The 22,069-nt window shown below is 34.8% G+C and overlaps 1 protein-coding gene across 1 annotated transcript; it reads left to right on the top strand.

Moving 5' to 3' along the window:
• The first annotated feature begins 17,913 nt into the window (after positions 1–17,913).
• On the top strand, positions 17,914–21,805 carry LOC141698077 (uncharacterized). Its single transcript, XM_074502684.1, has 2 exons — positions 17,914–18,304; positions 20,676–21,805. The coding sequence occupies exons 1-2, from the start codon at positions 18,012–18,014 to the stop codon at positions 21,499–21,501; spliced, it is 1,119 nt and encodes a 372-aa protein (XP_074358785.1). The 5' UTR covers positions 17,914–18,011; the 3' UTR covers positions 21,502–21,805.
• The last annotated feature ends 264 nt before the right edge of the window (positions 21,806–22,069 follow it).

Raw genomic sequence — 22,069 nt, 5'->3', positions numbered from 1 at the left:
GAGCAAGACAAATGCATAATGTGGTTTGACCACTGTAGTATTTGGGGAATATGCTAATAGATATAGAACAAATTCTTTGAAAGATAAATTAAAAAAAAGTATAAAAAATGGAAGAAATTCCATGGCTTCTTGAACACTGACTAAGGTATATGTTATCTGCTAAGTTCTAGGGACGCATTAAGTCCTTGCCTCCTTGGTTTCTTTTAATGTGTAAAATACATTACCTAAATGTATCTTTGATAATCATGATCTGCATCAAGTTTGTAATGGATACTACTATTAGTATAATTATGAATGCTCCTGTAATCCTATTTTACATATCTTATAAGTTATAAAAATGTAATATGCAAACTCAATGTTATGCAAAATTTATTGGCAATCCGATCTAAGTTGGGGTATAAAATGGTGGGTTCGTAAGAATGATTATATAACTTATGAGGATTCTGGGAACAAGGACGAACAATGTAAAAGATCATATGAAGGGTAAATTAAAACATATAATTTTTCATGTTTGTTAATGTTCAGAATATGAACAAGTCGAATCCTCTTATTGCAGCATATCTGGGCTGGCGCAAACTCTTTCTTGGTGGTTTTGAGAGGTTCCTATATGCTGGGTCGAAGAAAGCAGTTTATTTGATAAGACTCTTTTTAGAACCAAATTATAATCTTAGACTTGGTTTTATGTAATTTCTGGGTGTTGAGAAGCCTTATATTTTTGTTTATTTTAACTTGCAGTCCTTGAAATATTGAATGAGACCATTTCTGAATGTCTGAATGTCAAGTTCAGAAAATTCTCAGGGATTTATTGTGAAAGAATATTCTCAGAGATGCCACTACTATTTGTAAATGTCTTCACATCTGTTAGTTCTTCTTATCTCCTCTTCTCTTTCGATTAATATGAACTTCAAGTTTTTGATTTTTAGTTCCGATTGGAATAGTAGCTGATGTGCTTGATTGTATCATATATCTTCAACACTCCCTTAACTCAAAAGCCAAGTTCTTGGGACTGATAAGTGGATCAGTAGTATGCTGGGATTCAAACATAAAATATCGGGTATTACTTGAGCTGCTGCGACCAAGTCTCAACAAGGCACAACCTTTAAGTGTTTGCAGATAGAGATGGTATATATTATAGATAAAGATGGTGAATTGATGAATAACAAAATTCTATAATTTTGTTCTTCAAATAATTTATATATAATAAATAAATACACGTGCCCCTGGAACTGGTGTTCATTGTATGGTTAAAAGTTTTAGTTCATTATTCCTCACCCCAATATCCTTCAAGATTAAAGCTTTGTGCTAGAAACTAGAAAGTCCTGTTCGTAATGGATTTTATTTAATACTGATTTGCGGTGTTTCTTTCTTTTTTTACTTTATTTGAACAACAAGTGGTCATTTTAGTGGTCGTACTTTATAAGGCCTTTATTTTGTCAATACGCGATGTCATTATCTTCAGGAAAATTAGTGTTATGTTAGGTCACACACACTGTAGAGGGGGTGAATACAGTGTAAAGTACAATCAAATCAAACTTTAATATCTTAAGTAACAAAAAACAAACTTTATTAAAACAATAAACTCTGTTACAGTATGGAACTATTACCTCTCAGTGATGAACAAATATCACGAGAGCTGCTAGGGTTACTACGAATAATCTTCTCGAATATGATAACACTTATAGTGTAAACCCTATGTCTATGTTTATATACTAAATAGTTACAAGATAATCACTAATTGATATGGAATATAATTCTGCTTCCTAAAATATATCAATCAGATATCTTTTCTTCCAAGTATTTTATTCTTCATAGAATTCCTTCTTCATGCATATCTCTTATTATGCTTATCTCGATCTTCTTTCCTTTAATCAACTATTGTCCTTATCTGAATGTACTTCAGCACTTAAGTTCTGATATCCATCTTCTGATGATTATCTCCTGATAATATAAGTACTGATATCCTTAAGTCCTGACTTCCAGTAAGTACTGATTTATCATGTTTAAGTAATATCTGAAAACTAAACATAAATCATATTAGCCATGACATTATCAAATATATCCAACAATCTCCCCCAACTTGTAAATTAGCATAATATACAAGTTTAACAGATATTTGATGATGTCAAAAACATTAAGTACAAATGCATGAGAATTAGACTAGATAACTACAACTTACAGTCCTTAGAGCTTTACCAATATTTAACTTCTGATAACAGCTTCAGTCTGTACAAATATCAGAATTTAATCAGTTGTAGATCTTGACTTGGCTTCATCTTCTGATCTCTCTGATGTCAGAAGTTGTTCTGAGATAGTTCTTCAACAAACATCTCTCAGCATATCTAAGTTCATCAATCATTCTCCTTTTAGCATCTTTAAGCTCTGCATTATCTTCACCAATTTGAAAGATTGCAGCCCTGGAATCATTAATCTTTGCTTTTCTTATATCCTGATCCAGTCTGATCAAATAAGCTTTATCAGACTCAAGATTGAATTCCACAGCCCTGTAACCCAGAAAGGTAGTTATAATTTTAGCAGTGTTGGGCTTCATTTCAACTTTATCACTCTTGTGATCTCTGTACTTTGGAACATATGTGCAGTCAGACTTAACAGAATAAAGCCTTTTCTGTCTCTGAATCTGATCCTTCAAATAGTTTGCAGCACTTCCTGTCAATCTATCATCCACTTGAAGTAGGAATAGTACATGCTCCAATTCTTCAAAATACTTCAATGGAATGGCATTTTGCCTTATATGATAAACCCTACCATCTTTAATGAAGTACAACAAGATGTGTTCTTTCAAGTAGGTATGGTAAACCATTTGTACAGATTCCAGTTGATTCAATCTCTCAGGAGTTGCTCCAATACCTGGTTCACTCAAGGAAGTTGGATTATTGGTAGTGTTCTGTATTCTTCTTTCATCAACACTTCCCAATCCAGTTTTATCTCTTGCTTCCTTTCCAGTAACTACTCTTGCTTCAAAACCACTTGCAGCAGTCTTCAAAGGTTGAGTCTGTTTTACTTTAGTGAATCCTGGTAGGAGTATCTTTGGTCTAACTTCTGATATCAAGTTAACTTGAGCTATGTCAGAGGTTACTTGCTTCTTTGGAATATCAAAACTTACTGTCTCTTGACTCTGAACAACTTGAGCCATGTCCAAGGTTGTTTTAAGAACTTTTCTTGAAGTCAGAGCAAGATCATCCTTTTCATCAGTGATTTCTTCATTCTCAGGAGGCACATAAACCTTGATAGGTTCACCAACCTTTTCTTTACCCTTGGATCTTGGATCTATCTGCGGTTGTGATTTAGCCAATGTTGCTTCAGTATTTGTCCTTTCTTTTATCACAATGCCTTTGATTTTTGGAAGTGTCTTTTTACCAGAAGCTTCAGATTTAGATGTGACTTTTTCTGATTTAAGTCTGGCTTCTTCTTCCATTAAACTCTCCAAGTCCATTCCTGGATTTTCCTGAAGAAATAACTGTCTTGACATTTCTTCATCAAGATCTAAAAGTTCATCAGAACTTATCCTTTTACCAGTAGCAGAACTAATTCTTTTCCCAGTATCAGAACTTGTCCTGTGACTTGTGATTTCAGCTTTTCTTGATGAGAAACCTCTACCATGACTATGACCTCTACCCATTCCAGAGTTTCCTTGATCATCCTTTTCATCATCCTTCCCTTTCAGTGTCTTGCCAGTCTTGCATTTAGACTTAATTACTTTCTCCCCTTTTTGGCATCAGCAGGTAGTAGAAGAGAGACAAGCAATTCCACTGAGGCTTGGATTTCAGTAAGTTGAGATTGCTGAGAAGCTTGATTTTGCAGAATATCATCAATCTGAGCTTGTTGTTTCTCTTGAGTCTTCTCAATATAAGCAATCATGTCAAAGGTAGGTTGGAAGAACTTTTTCTTGTCAATTTTCTGAATTTGGTCATGTTTGATGAATTCTTCCTGAATCTTGTGTAGCTCTGCATGAGTAGTTGAATGGAGACCTTGTAGATGTTTAGTACTCAATGCAGTGACTATGAGCTGGGTTTTGAAATCATCAGAAATTAACATTTCATCAGCTTTTGTCAAGTGCTCAGCAAGATGCTTTGCATTTGGAACACAGGAAACTGAGTTCCATTCCTTAGTCCACTCTTGTCCTGCAGGAGTTTCACTCCAAGGCACTGGTGCTTCTCTGGTAACAAACTTCTTAACAAGTTCAGATTTAAGAATAGTTTGTTGAGGAGCATGTCCTGAAGGACCTGCTTCATCAGCATCTGTATTTGGAGCTGCATCACCAGTATCTCCAGCATTTGCAGTATCAGAACTTACAGAATCAGTATCTTCTGATAAAACAACAGTGTGAGTAGCAATGAAGGCTTCAGCATCCTCTAATTGCTGATCTGGTTCTAAGTTCTGATCAACAGCCATATCCTGATGCTCACCTATATTCTGATCATCAGCATCGAGATGCAGAGAAGGTGTAGAACAGAAGTCTGAATTTTGAGCAGCATCAGTAACAGGTGTTGTTGATGGATTAGTTGTTGTTGGAGCTTCTAGGAGAATTACTTCAGGCACAACCAGGTTCTGAACATCAATTTCAGTACTGGTGCCTGTATTAACAGGAGATACAGACTTTTGAACAGGAGACACAGATGGTGTGTTGGCCTTTCAAGAACAGCTTCCTGAGATGGAGTTGATGAAGAAGAAGTGACTTTAGCAAATTCCTTTTCTTGCGATATCAGAGATTCCTGATCTCCTTCCTTAGCTGCTGCTTCTTCATCATCTGAAACTGGCCTTTTTGCCCTCTGTTTCTTGTATCTCTTTGTAGATATGGATTCCATGGGAGTTTCAGGAACAGTCATTCTATAAAGCCTCTTGAGAAGCCTAGATCCCCCAATTTCAGAATCCTTCTGAGAAGTCACTGTCTCAGCTTCTTGGACAAGAGGTTCTGATGCAGAAACCTGTTCCTCACTGTTAGACTCATCTCTCAAAGCCTTCTCTTTTGAGGTGTTTGAGGAACAGTCTTTGTCCTCTTAGGTTTGGAAGATGAAGGCTTCATAGTAGGTGCTGAGGATGAGGGTTGAACTGTCTGTGAAGTGGAGAGATAGGATTTGATATATTGTCTAAGGTGAGTTTGTGATAAAAGAGTTGATGGGAAGGCTGATGTGAAGTGGTTGTTTATATAGGCAAGAGAATGCCAGGAGACGCAAAGAAATTTAATGCTGACAGGTGGAATTAATTCTACCTCGTCTCCCCTGACTTGGAAAAAGAAAAACATTCATTGGAAAGAGAAAACATGGTTTAATGCGCACAAGAAGCAAGTAAAAGTTGACTGTTCATGTACGAGTACCACTATCCCTAACTATAGTGACTATTAATCTTCCACTTCAACAGTATTCTGGTTTAAACTGAGACTGTTGTCAAATTTTATCCAAAAATAAGTCAAGTAAAGAATCAGACTGTAATATCAGAACTTAGACTTATATCAGAACTTAACAGTCATCAGAACATAATTTCTTAACTCAAAAAAGGAATGCCTATTTTAGTAAGTCCTCACACAAATTCTGATTTATATTCTTCAGAACTTAATCATCAGAACATGCAATCAGAACTTGTCCTCAGAATTTGTGCAATGTGACACAATGACTGTTCATCTAAAACAACATAAATCCCTACAGTGATTTTCATCATTCATATGGAGTGGTTAGTGTGTGCATTAAGCTAAATATCAGACAAAGAGAAAAGTCTGATTCACTTCAGTACATCTTAGAAATAAGGCATAACTAAAACTTTACTAAAAAACCTGTCAATATTCTGAAACCTACTATTGAATGAATTCATGCTTGAGTCCACCTCAACTATTTTGTGCTAATTTTGTGCATCTTTTTAAATTCTATTTTACAGTGGCTTCTCAGTGTAAGTGAGTCATGACTGCTTATTAGAATTTATGCTATTATCAGAGTATTTCTCCAGTAATCATAGAGTGTGAAACGTCACCAAGAAAATATTTTATTTGCTTTTCTGATGCATATTACTTAATACCAGCAATGCACTTGGGTCTTCCCTTTCACATTTTTACTCTAGATCTCAAAGGAGTACCTGATTTTTAATCCTTGTTTCTCTTTCTTTTTCTTTTGATAATTGAGGTTTATCAGCACTTAGTACATTCAACAGATTTACTAGCATCAGAACTTAACAGATGAGTAGCATTATTCTAGTTTGTGACTTAGTAATAAGATAGACAAAGTAAACTCAACTAAGCTCAATTATCAGAATTTGCTTGTGTCAATAGATTTCCACAGAAATAATTACTTCTTACATGGGATCCCTTATTTATTGAAGACTACTAGGTCAACATCTAGCACAGTTATCCTCATAGGATTGAATAGTTACCTAAACAGACATATCACTATCAGAGTTTAGAAACATTGATCAGACAACAGTCAGTACTTAAACATATTTTTCAATTAAGCACAGAATACACAAAGAGATTAAATTCTGTAAATACTAATTATAAAGTCTGATGCAACAGAACAAAACTAAGCAGATTTAGAGAAAGAACCTGAAACCATTCCAAGTTCATTTACCAATCTTGTAAAAGTAGCTTCACACAATGGTTTTGTGAAGATATCTGCTAGTTGTTGATCTGTTGGAACAAAGTGCAATTCCACTGTACCTTCATCTACATGTTCCCTGATGAAGTGGTACCTGATGCTGATGTGCTTTGTCATAGAGTGTTGAACTGGATTACCTGTCATAGCAATAGCACTTTGATTATCACAGTAAATAGGGATTTTGAAATATGTTAACCCATAATCCAGTAACTGATTCTTCATCCAAAGAATCTGTGCACAACAACTTCCTGCAGCAATATATTTTGCTTCTGCAGTTGATGTGGAAATTGACTTTTGTTTCTTGCTAAACCAAGAAAACAATCTGCCTCCAAGAAATTGGCAGCTTCCACTTGTGCTTTTCCTGTCAATTTTGCAACCTGCAAAATCTGCATCTGAGTAACCTATTAGTTTAAAATCTGATTCTCTGGGATACCACAATCCCAGATCAGTTGTTCCCTTAAGATACTTGAAAATTCTTTTCACAGCTGTTAAGTGAGGTTCTCTTGGATCTGCTTGAAATCTTGCACAAAGACAGGTAGCATACATGATATCAGGTCTACTAGCAGTTAGATAGAGTAGAGAGCCAATCATACCTCTATAATCAGTAATATCTACTGATTTACCAGTATCCTTATCCAGTTTTGTTGCAGTAGCCATGGGAGTGGATGCACTTGAACAATCTTGCATTCCAAATTTCTTCAGCAAGTTTCTGGTGTACTTAGTTTGACAAATAAAAGTGCCTTCTTCATTTTGCTTGACTTGAAGGCCCAGAAAATAGCTAAGTTCCCCCATCATACTCATCTGATACCTTGACTGCATCAGTTTGGCAAACTTCTTACAAAGTCTGTCATTTGTAGACCCAAAAATGATATCATCAACATAAATCTGGACCAGAAGTAAGTCCTTTCCATGGTTGAGGTAGAACAGTGTTTTGTCTATTATTCCTCTGTTGAATCCACTTTCCAGAGGAAACTGAGCTAAAGTTTCATACCATGCTCTGGGAGCTTGCTTAAGTCCATAAAGTGCTTTATCAATCCTGTAGACATAATCTGGATGTTTGGAATCTACAAAGCCTGGAGGTTGTTCAACATATACTTCCTCCTCCAATTCTCCATTGAGAAAAGCACTTTTCACATCCATTTGAAAGACAGTAAACTTTTTGTGAGCAGCATAAGCCAAAAATATCCTTATGGCTTCTAACCTAGCAACCGGTGCAAATGTTTCATCATAATCAATTCCCTCATGTTGAGAATATCCTTTTGCAACCAGCCTTGCCTTATTCCTTGTAATTATGCCATCACTGTCAGTTTTGTTTCTGAATACCCACTTTGTACCAACAACAGATCTATTCTTTGGTTTTGGCACTAGGGTCCAGACTTTGTTTCTTTCAAATTCATTTAACTCTTCCTGCACTGCTTGCACCCAATCAGCATCTTGAAGAGCTTCTTCCACTTTCTTTGGATCAGTCTGAGAGAGAAAAGAATTGTAAAGACATTCGTTTGAAGTACCTGTTCTAGTTCTGACACCTGCATCAGGATTTCCAATTATCAAATCAGGTGTATGTGATTTAGTCCACTTCCTTGCAGATGGAAGGTTTTCTCTAGAACTGGCTGCTCCCCCATGATCCATGCTGTCTTCATTTTCATTTTCTGATGCTCCCCCTGAAACTATGCTCTCTGAGTTGGATTCTTCAGAATTTAGATTTTCAGAATTATCAGAACTTGGCTTATCAGAACTTGACGAGCCAGATGTATGTTCTGATGCTTCTTGAGATGTGATATGTTCTTGAGTATGCTCCTCCTGCATAGGCGCATCTTCCTTTGGCGTAGTCACCACAGTTTCAATAACATCAGAGTTTAATCCATCAGAGTTTACAGTATCAGGACTTAGACTTTCAGGATTTTCAGTATCAGAATTTGAGTCTTCATTTTCAAATCTCAGCTGATCATGATCAATAAAATCTTCAAGACCAGTAATCTTCTTGTCATCAAAAGAGACATTGATAGATTCCATGACCACTCTTGTTCTCAAATTATAGACTCTAAAGGCTTTTGTGGAAAGTGGATATCCAACAAAGATTCCTTCATCAGCTTTTAGATCAAACTTGGATAGCTGTTCAGGATGAGTCTTGAGAACAAAACACTTGCATCCAAATACATGAAAGTACTTCAGATTTGGCTTCTTTTTCTTCACCATTTCATATGGTGTTTTTCCTTGCTTGTTAATGAGTGTTGCATTTTGAGTAAAATAAGCAGTCTGCACAGCTTCAACCCAGAAATAGGTTGGAAGTTTTGCTTCTTCAAGCATTGTACGTGCAGCTTCAATGAGAGTTCTATTCTTCCTTTCAACAACTCCATTTTGCTGTGGAGTTCCAGAAGCAGAAAATTCCTGCTTAATTCCATGGTTTTTGCAGAACTCTTCCATTATCAAATTTTTGAACTCAGTGCCATTATCACTTCTTATGGTTTTCACAGAATCTTTGACCAATTTATCCAGATGTTTGACATGATCAATCAAGATAGATGTAGTTTCACTTTTTGTGTGCAAGAAATACACCCATGTGTATCTGGTGAACTCATCCACTATGACCAACGCATATTTCTTCTTTGCAATAGACATGACATTCATTGGACCAAATAGATCAACATGTAGTAGATGATAAGGCTCAAGAATTGATGATTCAGTCTTGCTCTTGAATGAAGATTTTCTTTGTTTGGCCTTCTGACAAGAATCACAAAGGCCATCAGGAGCAAATACTGACTTTGGCAGTCCTCTCACAAGATCTTTCTTGACTAGTTCATTTATATTGTTGAAATTTAAATGAGAGAGTTTCTTGTGCTAATTCCAGCTTTCTTCAATTGATGCTCTACTCATCAGACAGATTGCAGAACCATCAGTATTTGTTGAAAGCTTAGCTTCATAAATGTTACCACGCCTGTATCCTTTCAGAACAACTTTGCCTTTGGATTTACTCACAACTTCACAGTGTTCTTCAAAGAATTCAACATGATAACCTCTATCACAGATTTGACTTATACTCAGCAGATTGTGTTTAAGTCCTGAGACCAGAGCTACCTTTTTAATGATGACATTCCCAAGATTGATATTGCCATATCCCAATGTTTTTCCAATGTTGTCATCTCCATAAGAAACACTTGGGCCAGCTTTCTCCACAAAGTCTGATAACAGGGCCTTATTTCCAGTCATATGTCCTGAACATCCACTGTCCAGAACTAGGATATTTTTCATGTTGCCCTGCAATCACAAAGACCACTAATGATTAGTTTTAAGGACCCAGACTTGCTTGGATCCTTTGGCCTTATCAAGTTTGTTAACATTTGCAGCGGGTTTAACATCAGAGTTTATGTTAACAATTTTCTTATCAGGACTTACACTATCAGACTTTGAATCAGAATTTACACTAGAAGGAACAATGGAAACTTTCTTCAAAGAAGGTTTTATTTGATAATAATCATAGTACAAACTATGATATTCCTTACAAGTATAAATGGAATGCCATAAACTACCACAACGAAAACAAGGATTTTGTGGTTTGTATCTAACAGACTGACTCTTAACTCCTGACTTTGAAGGTAAGGAGTTTATGTTCTTATTCTTCCTGCAACAAGAAGCCACATGGTTAGAACTTCCATAGTTATGCCACGTTTTCCTAGGAGCTTTAGGAACAGGCTTGTAATTATTGCTTTTATTCACACCTTCCTTTCCATTCCTATATTTCCTAGGTGATTTTACCTTGTTTGCATTCTTAACATCTTTCAGCTTATGCTTAAGCTGCTTCTTAGTCATTAAGCCTATGTTTACTTCAGCTGTCTTTTCCTGTTTTAGTTTGTCAGAAGTTAATTCCACTTTAACTTCTGATTTCTCATTATCAGACTTTACAGTTACAAACTTAACAGGTTTTAACTTTAAATTTTGCTTGACAACAACTGGCTTAATTTCTACAGTTCATTTATCATTCTTATCATCTCCATAACCTAAGCCCTCTTTCCAATTTTCACTACTTAGCAAATTTTGAGTTGTTCTGCCAGAGTTAGTCCAAGTCCTGATAATCTCTCTTTCCTTTTCTAACTCAGTTTTTAGAGATTCATTCATTTTTAGCACTTCATCCCTAACATAAAAAGCATCATCTCTATCCTTCTGAGTTTGATGGAACATAACTAACTCTTTTTCTAAGAAATCATTTCTTTTCCTAAAAGCAAGATTTTCATAAGTTAATCTTTCACATGTTAAAGTTTGATCTCTATAACTAACAAACATGGTTTTAAGATATCTTCTCAACTCATTAATATCATCAGTATGAAAAGCATAAGTAGTCTGAGGTACCTTTGTTTCAGCAGCTTCAGAACTGCTCTCAACACTTTCTTTATCAGCATTTGCCATCAAAGCATAGTTCTCCTCACTTTCAAAGTCTGAAGTGTCTGTCCAGCTTTTCTTCTTTGTGACCAGAGCCTTGCCTTTGTCACCCTTCACTTTCTTACAATCAGGAGATATGTGGCCTTTCTCACCACAGTTATAGCATTTGACATTGGTATAATCTCCTCTATCAGACTTTCCTCCTCTGCCCTCAGATCTTCTGAAATTCTTTTTATCAGAACTTGTGCCTTTTCTGGAAAACTTCTTTCCCTTCCTGAACTTCCTGTATGCAATCTTTGTGATCCCTTTCACCATAAGAGCACACAGCTTCATCATCTCCTCATCAGCATCAGTCTCAGGCAAGCTTTCTGAATCTGAGTCATCATCACTTTCAGAACTTGATGACTCAGTATCAGACTTTGTGAAAAGAGCTTTACCCTTGTCTTTCCTTGAGGTAGCTGCCTTGGGGGATTCTTCTTCAGCCTTAAGAGCAACTGTCCTTGACTTTCCTCCTTTCCTCTTGCTTCTTTGTTCCATCTCAAGTTCATGAGTCTTGAGCATTCCATAAATTTCATCAAGAGTTGTTTCATCAAGATTGTAGTTGTCTCTTATTGTTGTTGCCTTCAAATCCCAGCATTCAGGAAGAGCTAACAGGAATTTAAGGTTTGAATCTTCAAGATCATACTCCTTATCAACCAATGACAAATCATTCAAGAGTTTGACAAATCTATCATATAAATCAGTCAATGACTCATTAGCCTTTGAGTCAAAGTGTTCATACTCTTGAGTGAGTATTTTCTTCCTGTTCTTCTTAATTATATCGGTTCCCTGCACCTTGTTTCCAGAGCATCCCATATCTCCTTAGCAGTCTTGCAGTTAATTACCCTGTTTGACATTACATTATCAATGGCACTATGCAGTAAGTGTCGTACCTTAGCATCCTTAGCAATTGATGCTATATCTTCAGCAGTATAATCTCTCTTCCCCTTTGGTACGGTCTTTGCTGCTTCACCTGCAACTGCAACATCGAGCTTGGTTGGTTTGTGAGGCCCTTCCTTGATTCTATCAAGATATTCTGGATCTGTTGCTTCCAGGAACATGGTCATCCTCACCTTCCATATGGGATATTCAGATGGTCTCAGTATGGGAACTCTGATGGTCTCATACCGACTTTGAATTTGTGTTTTTGGTGGTTCTTCAGTTTTGGTAGGCTTAGTTGGAGTTTCTGTGTCAGACATGATTGTGTTTGGATCTTTAACTGTATGTGCGTTAATAGATAGGCTCTGATACCACTTGTTAGGTCACACACACTGTAGAGGGGGTGAATACAGTGTAAAGTACAATCAAATCAAACTTTAATATCTCAAGTAATAGAAAACAAACTTTATTAAAATAATAAACTCTGTTACAGTATGGAACTGTTACCTCTCAGTGATGAACAAATATCACGAGAGCTGCTAGGGTTACTACGAATAATCTTCTCGAATATGATAACACTTATAGTGTAAACCCTATGTCTGTGTTTATATACTACACAGTTACAAGATAATCACTAATTGATATGGAATATAATTCTGCTTCCTAAAATATATCAATCATATATCTTTTCTTCCAAGTATTCTATTCTTCATAGAATTCCTTCTTCATGCATATCTCTTCTTATGCTTATCTCGATCTTCTTTCCTTTAATCAGCTATTTTCCTTATCTGAATGTACTTCAGCATTTAAGTTTTGATATCCATCTTCTGATAATTATCTCCTGATAATATAAGTACTCATATCCTTAAGTCCTGACTTCCAGTAAGTACCGATTTATCCTGTTTAAGTAAGATCTGAAAACTAAACATAAATCATATTAGCCATGACATTATCAAATATATCCAACATGTTACACAAAGGATTAATCTGTGTAAGATATATTTCACTTCTATTTTTAGATGACTATTGTCAAATTTATTAAATTATTAGAAGTGGTATGCCTGGTTTGATTTTGTGAAACTAATAATTGATTAGTGTATAAAATTTATAGTAATGAACAGATCTGTGAAGACCCTTTTATTTGGTAAGAAACTTGTCTCTTCGGTTCAAAGTATGAATTGTACTAGGCTCATTAAGTTATGTGTATTGTATTGTATTTTCTATTTTTCCAGTAATGAGTCAAGTCAGACCTGCTGAAGTGTGGTATACTTATTGCGTTTGCAGGAATCCTAGAAGAGAAGGGCCTCAAGTTGACGAAGTGAAGAATAGGTCACGTGGAAGCTTACATTTCCTTACAAATCAAGATGACTTGGATTGAGATGATTGCATATTATTTTCGCTCCTATTAATTATGTTTTATAGTTTTGCCTCTAAAAAGATTATGTAGAAGCATGCACGTCCTACTGGTTCAAGTTTACCTAATTTTTTTATAAATTTATAAACCATTATCATCTCACTTGTTCAAGTTTATTCGTATCTTGTATATTTATTTTGTATTATATTGTTCGGAATGTATGAAATGAACATGTTTCTTATTTTCAGAAAATGTATGTTAATAAAAGTAATTTTTATTAAAATATAATCATGAAAGGGTTCCAACAGGTATTATATAGTGCTACAAATTATGGGCCCCACAAAATTTTTCAGAATGTCAACCTCCTACCACAACACTGGTCAAGTCCTATCGCAACTCTGGTTGATGTTGCAGTAGAATGTTTCTATAACAGATAAACATAAGTTGCAATAGGGTGTGTCGGGGTTGCAATAGAGTTCTTTCCCTACGGCTAAAATTGCAACCCTGGAAAACCGTTACAATAGAGTTTTTGGCATCTGTAGCAACGTTTTTTTACCTTAAGCAACGGTTTCGGGGGTTGTAGAATGCAATCTATGTTGTAGTGTTGGTTTAAAATAATAAAATGAAAATCCTTAGATTTGGATATTTAAATATCCAATATAATTTCGGTTCTGACTCCAAATATCTGAAGGATCATCCCTAACGAAATGATAATTATAGACTCCTACTTCATTGTTGCACAACCTTTTATTCTTTTTTACCATTATATCCTTAACGTTAATATATATCACAATTTGTCAAAAAAATTTGTATGACACATAATTTTTTTATTTACAATATAAATTTGGATTTTTTCAAATAAATCATTTTTATCAATTTGATCTATAATGTGTTAGTCAAACTAGTGCGTCAAATTGTGTTACAAAAAATACCATTTTTTTTGTATACTGTATTGTTTATTTCAATTTTATTTTTTTTATAAAAAATAATTTTCTCTAAGATAATCAATCTCACATTCTTATGTTATATCTAAATCTTAAAGAAATTAACCTTTCCGTACTTGACATTTACAATATGTTATTGTAATATTAAATTATTTAATCAGAATGAAATTATTTTAATTATTACATTAAACTTGTTAAGATAATGCAAATGCTGTATCTATGTAGAAGATCATGCAAAAGAAAATATAATTTAATAATATGATAATATAAAAAATTAAAAATGAACTATGACATAGTTATGATATAATGTAGGTTACGATATAATTGTTATATGCTTGAATGAAAGGGATATAATAGGTAATGAGAAACAAACTAAACAAACCAAACAAGGGTAATCCGGTCAGGTAAATTGATTAGGGTGTGCAACCATCAATTTATGATGTGCAATTATTAGTACCCAAAATAAATTAAACGTGGATATCTAGTTTTCAAAATAAAGACGTATAAGTTGGATAAGTTGGGTAAGGAGATGACTACTTGAGAGATTTTCACTTTGGGATTGGAATTTTTAGAGGTATTGAACATGTGCCACAAGTGATCAATTTGTTGATACTTAATGATCAAATAATAATTTCTTGATATTTTTGGTGAATTTAAAAAATGAATATAATATAATTGACATGGGTAAGATGTTCCAAGAGGTGCGTCAATTTCTCCGCAATCATCTAAGTTATTTTTTAGAATCGAAGTCATTGGGTTGGCTTATAGAATACAAGTAGATTTAGTACGTCCTCACCTTTTTGCCCTTACATTGCCTCCGCTAATTCTTAAAATACGTTATAATTACAATTTTATATTCATGCTTGGTATTTGGACAATGACACTGATATTAGAACATAGTTGAGATCTCTAAGGTCTTGTCTATTATTTAATCAGATGACTCAAATAGGCTTTGAGTCTTTAACATCGGGAAGACATAGGTTTTTTGGCATGTCGCATATTATTGATTCATGTATTTTTAAGATGAGCTGTTTTATTCATATATTGGTCAACTTCGGGATGATATCAGGCTTCTTGGTGATGCTATAAAAAAAGATGATGGGGTTATTAAGAAATTTTCAATGAAAGATTGTATTAAGTCTGAAAAATTATGAGTGCATTGGAACAACTTAATGACTTCTAATATGAGTTGTCACAATTTTTATAGAGGCTTCTGCTCAGTTAGATGTTGCTTTGAAAAAAAATTTGGATAAAATTATACATGTGAAGGGCCTGAATTGGTGTTTTCAATGAATGTTGTGCAAGACATGCCTATACAATAGCAAAACTAAGCCAATTTGACAATCCTAAGATTTAGTTGTTTGATAATCAACTTTGTATTTTATATTGTATCACTTGAGTCTGTAAAATGGTTAGAAGATTAAACCGGAATATTTTTCTGTAAACAGTTTAAGCCTAAGGAATAAACTCTAGAAGAAGATCAAGTTAGATCATGTCTCAGAGAAATGATACAGAACTTTAGAGTTGAATAAATCTGTTTTATGAAAAATATTCTAAGTCAAGATATCGACAAGTTACAGATCAAGCAATATAGAGAAGTCATTCGATAACTCCAGAATGACTTATCGAGAAGTCCAAAATGGCTTATAGAGAAGTCTCAGATATATCGACAAGTCAAATGAAGATATGAAGATTGGAGATATCGACAAGTCATTTCTGCATGTAGATTACTCATAGATATCGACAAGTCAAAATGAAGATGTGAATATTGGAGATATCGACAAGTCAAATTATCATTAGAGATCTTAGAGATATCGACAAGTTAAAATGTATATAGAGATCTCTGAGATATCGACAAGTCAATTCTATATGTAGAGATCTCAGACATATCGACAAGCCATTTAGCATACAAATATCAAGAGACCTCGATAAGTCAAGTATACCTATAGAGAACTGTGAGATCTCGATAAGTCATTATACTTATCGAGATGTCACTTCTCTATAGAACAAACTGGAGATCTCGACATGCTTATCAAATACATAATGCAAACAAATTCAAGATCCAAGATTATCAGTCTAACAAACAATCTAACAACTAGATTGAAAAGTCTACAAAGTAGCTGGGGAGAATACAAGATCAAGAGTCAAGATTAACTAGACAAAGGATGGTCACAGACCTGCAAGATCCTGAACAGATTTGCTAAGCTAGAAATGGAAATAGAAAAAGGTTGCTTCAGAAAAGAGTTTAGTACATTTTAGTGCAAGTTTTGTAAACCCGTGCTACTAGTGTATAAAACATGCATTGATCCTTAGTTTAGTAGTAACAAACAGATTCATAGTTCTTGTATTCTCTCAAGATAGAAGCTGAGTTCTTTACTTACAAAGAACCCAGAATTTGTAGCAAGACCTAACTTAATTTTAATACAAAATTAAGTGAGTTTTGAAATATTGTGTTTGTTGTTCTATTTCTGCTAACATAATATAACTGCATTTTTCATCTGTTTTGTTCATACAACCAAACAAATTTAAACTGGCTTAAAAATATTTAAAACACATTCACCCCCTCTGTGTTATATTCAATATCTAATAATGAAGGTTAAATACCTTATCAATTTGTGTAGATTAGTTAGGTGTGTATGTTGCACATGATACTATTCTATTTGATTTTGTTGCTTCCTCGGATACAATCTATTGATTTGTAGAATCATATATTGCGGGCTTGTGATGAGGTTCTCATAGAGGAATACCTTAACACTCTCTATAACTTATATTCTTACATGTAAATTTAACAAAGTTGACTACTAGAGCGTGTCCCCCAATCAATGTACTATTTGCAGACTATTACTTTAACGGTGTTGTAAGATATCACATACCGTGTTTAATTTTTCAAAAGAGAAATATCAAAACTTTAAGTACTTTGGGGTCAAACATGCTCATCACTTTTTACCGGCTACCCTTATATATGGACTGAGACAGTGTAATATACCATTTGAGTATTAGAAGTTTTTGCACGATAGACTCACGATCCCCTTATTTTTATTTTTAGAGTGATATCATATGAATTGTAGGGATTCTAACTAAGAAAAAAGCACTTGTGAATTTCCTCACTCCTCCGCAAAAAGTTAGATAAACTCTTAGTGCAGTTAGTATATTGTTTTATAAGTAAAATGCATAAAAACACACATATAGATTTTACAAGAGTTTCTCAGTAATATTGAAGTATTTATACGATTGAATCTCAATTTAGTAATAATCGCTAAAATGATAATCTCGTTAAAAATAAACTGGTTTAATGATCTAAAATACTCCCTCCATTGTAAAATATTTGTTCACTTAAAAAAAATTGTGCATATTAACAAATTACAACATCGAAAATAAAATTATATTAGTATTAGTATTTATTATATATAAACAATTATGTATAACATAAAATTAACTTCGAAAGCATGAAACAATAATTATATATGTTGTAAACTTCATCATCAAAATATAAACAAAATTTTATGATTTAATAATGACATTAAAATGGTAAATGAATAATTATTTAAAATAAAATCTTGCCGATCAAAAGTGTACGGTTATTTTGAAACGGGGAGTATCATTTAAAAAACTAGTACACTCTACAAAGCTTGATTTCCAAATTAATTAGTAAGAAGACAAATATCGGGAGTCACAAACCAAATAGGTCCATTTCACAATTATAAAATAACCAAAAAGAATAATCACTCACCTAATCCCCCAATTTATTACACCAGTGAATATATAACCCAGCAAGTAACTCACCACCTATACTTACATTACATACATATACATACACACAACAAAATGATGGGAGATGAAGTAATGGAAGAAGATAACAACACATGGAACAAAAAGAAACAAATTGTAATTGAACAAGTAGCTAACAAACTCATTAATGGAGATGATATTTTTGTTAAAATACAAGGCGCTAGAGATATTAGAAGGCTTGTGAGAAACTCTTCGGCTGTTAGTGCGAGATCTAATTTCGCCGCCGCCGGTGTTATTCCGGCGCTTGTTCCGATGCTGACGTCGGTTAATTTTGAGGCCAAGGAGGCTTCGCTTGTTGCTTTGCTTAATCTTGCCGCCAGAAATGAACTGTATGTCCTTTTTGGGGATTTTTTTTAATTATTGTTGTTTTTGTTTGTGATTTTTGTGGAATTTATGAGCATTTGTTGTTATTTGTTTGATTTGTGTGCGGAATTGTGATTGTTGATGGTTTAGGGTTTGAGGTGTTAGATCTGTTGAATATCTAATGAAATGAAATTGGAGTTTAATTGTTATAAGTTGTTGTGGATGCTTTTGTTGTTCGCGATTTTCTCGGATTTGTATATTAAGCTGATACTCGAATTTTTTTCCTCTCTTTCCTCTCGACAAATGAATTCTCTGTTCACGATTATAATTAGGAATGAAGCTGATAGTTTGGTCAAGTCTGGCTCTATACTGACTTGTTTGTAGATTCTTTCAATTTTAAGTTCGCATATATGTGCAGTGTTTGTATGTGTGTGTTGAACCTGTAATGGTCGTTATTATGTTGCTATTCTGCAAAAAAGTAGGATTGACCCGCCTTAAATGGTTTTAAGTCATTCGAACTCTACATGACCTTGATTGGGGGTTACTGTGCTTCATTTGTAGTTTCGAATTGAATTAAGAGACTCAATGTTATTAAAGGAATTTGTTAGTTTCAGCACATAGATTGTTTTTTAATGAACCAGTCTATATTTCATCAGGCATGGCCTGTCATAACTATGCTATGTTAGGTCTGGGGTTTTTGGTGTTCTTGATGACCTTTATAATATATCTTGATTTCTTCAGTTGCTCCATCTTGTCATTTTGAGTAATTTGACTAAGGTCCCAGATTGACCAGTTTGTTTGGTAAGGGTCAATTGCTGGAAATTAAATACTCACCCACTCAGGCCTCCATTGAAACCATGGTTGTCATGTCGGCAAGTGAGTTGAGTCGATGGTGGGTTAATTCGTTAGTAGATTTATAATAATAAATTAATAATCTGTAGTTATACATATCCTATATATGTGCCTATGTGGTTTCTCACAACAGAAATCCGACATTTCCGTGTGTATATTAAGTGCAATATAGATATAATAATCACCAGCATCTTTTTTTTCCCAAATGCATACGCTGGCTGACTATACATACATATATGCGAGAAGAGGAATAATTATGAGTATACATATATGCTAGAAGAGGAATAATTATGAGTAGCATGCGCACATTGTTGTATTTGTTGTTTGAAGTTTTAGAAAATAGTTTCTTTTTTGCATTTCATTGAATATGGACCGGATTTTGCACTCGTTGACAAGACGACCGACTTCTCAACAACTCACAAATTAACCCTCTGAAAACGACTAGTCAAGCGCCTTGATAACAATGATTGAGGCTTGAACTCTCGAGTTGTTGCTACTTGTTGCAAAGAGACAAGTGTCCCCTAGACTACAATTCTAGGTATCCAGATTGACCAGTTGTAATGAATTCGGATATTCTTGCTTCTTTCTGTCCTTGGCATATAATGCCTTATATGTTACACTGAACTAATATTGTTTTGTTTTGATTATGTATTTGTATGAAGACTTCATTTAGACTTTGGAGAAAAAGCGTGATCCGATGACAAGTTAGTTAATTGTGATCTGGGAGTCATGTGTTCTCATATACTAATTTATATTTACTTTAAGATTCAGTATTATGCCGAGGGGTTGTGGTGTTTCTTATATATTTAATATGTCATATATAATTTTTCTTTGACAAAGAGCAAAGTGACTTAAGTGTTTCACACCTTTGCACAATATGGTCACGGAGTCCACCTATTGTGCAATACGATGGGTGTGTAAATATAGCTAGTTATTTACTTGAACATAATTTAGTTTGCGTGAATGTTATTAAAAGAGTGTATGAAACGGAACCAAAAGACCGATAGAACACGAATGATGACACAAATTAAGATGGTTAAAAATGAAAGATTAAGCGTTGTATGTACTTATCTAATCAGAATATATATCACGTGAATGAGCAATGACGATATAATTTTGTACAAGGTTACAGGTTCATTTACCTAGCTCCTAGCTAATAGTGTACATTGTTTACTTATGACTGCTGAAGCTATGTTATAAGATGCTTCAGTTGCTCATCTTGTGAATCTGAAAAATTTGTTTGGGCATATGCGATCTGCGTCATTTCTATTTACAGAAAAGCTTGCTTGCTCAACAGCTATTGCAAACATTTAGACACTACCAGCATTTTGACATGCTTGACTGTTGGGCAATCTTGGGTTTAAGGTTGTTTAATTCTCCAAGACTGAAGTGATATTCTGTATGCTGAGTATACTTTTAGTTCATCATAAATAATTGTTATCTATCTAGTGGCTGCTTGTAACTTGATCGACATTTGACATTTATAGTTGCATATACTTGTGTTCTTAAGTCTTATTTAATCCTCTCTATTTATCTACCATTCAGGAACAAGGTCAGCATAGTTGCTGCCGGTGCTGTCCCTCCTCTGGTGGAGCTTCTGAATATCCAGAGTGGCAATCTGAGAGAGTTAGCAACAGCTGCAATTCTGACACTTTCATCTGCTCTGCCGAACAAGCCGATAATAGTAGCCTCCGGAGCTGCACCTCTTTTAGTGCAGATCCTAAGTTCTGCAAGTCTTCAGGGAAGGGTTGATGCAGTTACAGCTCTCCATAATCTCTCCACTTGCGATGAAGGTCCTGCTCTGGTTCTTGACGCTAGAGCTGTACCTCCTCTCATCAACCTCCTCAAAGAGTGCAAGAAGTACTCTAAGTTTGCTGAAAAAACTACTGCATTACTTGAAAGGCTTTCTATGTCGGCTGAAGGAAAAACAGCTATTACAAATGTAAATGGTGGGATACTAACCCTTGTAGAAACAGTTGAAGATGGATCCCTTGTTAGCACAGAACATGCAGTTGGAGCTTTGCTCACATTATGCCGGAGCTGCAGAGATACCTATCGTGAACTCATTCTTGGAGAAGGTGCAATACCAGGCCTTCTACGACTAACAGTAGAGGGTACACCTGAAGCTCAGGACCGAGCTCGGACACTTCTGGACCTGCTTAGAGATTCTCCTCCTGAAAAAAGACTGGCTTCGTCTGTTATGGAACGAATTGTTTATGACATTGCAACCCGGGTCGATGGATCTGATAAAGCTGTTGAAACTGCCAAGAAATTACTGCATGACATGGTTCAGAGAAGTATGGAGCTAAGCATGAGCAACATCCAGCTCAAGGCCGCATCTAGTACACCTTCAGATGGTGCACCTTCGTGATAGATTATGTTGCAAGGACTTGTTGGTAGAAAATCTGAAGTTAAAGAAGACACTAATAAGTTTCGGGGTAGTACCCAGTTAACCCTTAACTTCGACACGCTAATACTGATAACTAGATTAGGTAGTACTGGTGGGAATTGTTAGGGCCCTGTGAGGTGATTTTTCTAACCTTATATCGGGCATGGTACGTTCTTTAAACTATGTCACCGATGTTGTAAAAGTTCTACTTGTACATTTATCTTAATTTTAGCCTGGAGAGCAAAGTTGTGCTTATAGGAATGTACAACACCAGTTTAGATTTTTAGTCTCTTGTAGAGATTTTGTGGTTAAATTTGTCATAATTGGCAAATCTCTGACTGATTGTTTACGCTCTCTCTTTAATTTGAAGATCTGATTCTGCAAGCCAGTGACGTAAATGAAACGGTGCCCATCGACTTTACTTCAAATTGTACACCTTCAAATGCACAGAGTTTAGTTTTTCAGCGTTGCACCACCAGTTAACAGTTGTGTCGCTGGTTTCACATATTAAATGTTAAATTTGGAATAAGCTTAGGAATAGGCATCACTC

Source organism: Apium graveolens, chromosome 11 (assembly GCF_009905375.1).
Source record: "Apium graveolens cultivar Ventura chromosome 11, ASM990537v1, whole genome shotgun sequence".
Classification (NCBI taxonomy): Eukaryota; Viridiplantae; Streptophyta; class Magnoliopsida; order Apiales; family Apiaceae; genus Apium; species Apium graveolens.
Note: the sequence above shows the minus strand (reverse complement) of the source record. Positions and strands in the feature narration are given on the sequence as shown.

Coding starts and splice junctions, on each gene's coding strand:
- LOC141698077 (XM_074502684.1), top strand. CDS start 18,012: ATGATGGGAGATGAAGTAATGGAAGAAGATAACAACACATGGAACAAA. Junction 18,305..20,675: donor CTTGCCGCCAGAAATGAACT/GTATGTCCTTTT, acceptor TCTACCATTCAG/GAACAAGGTCAGCATAGTTG.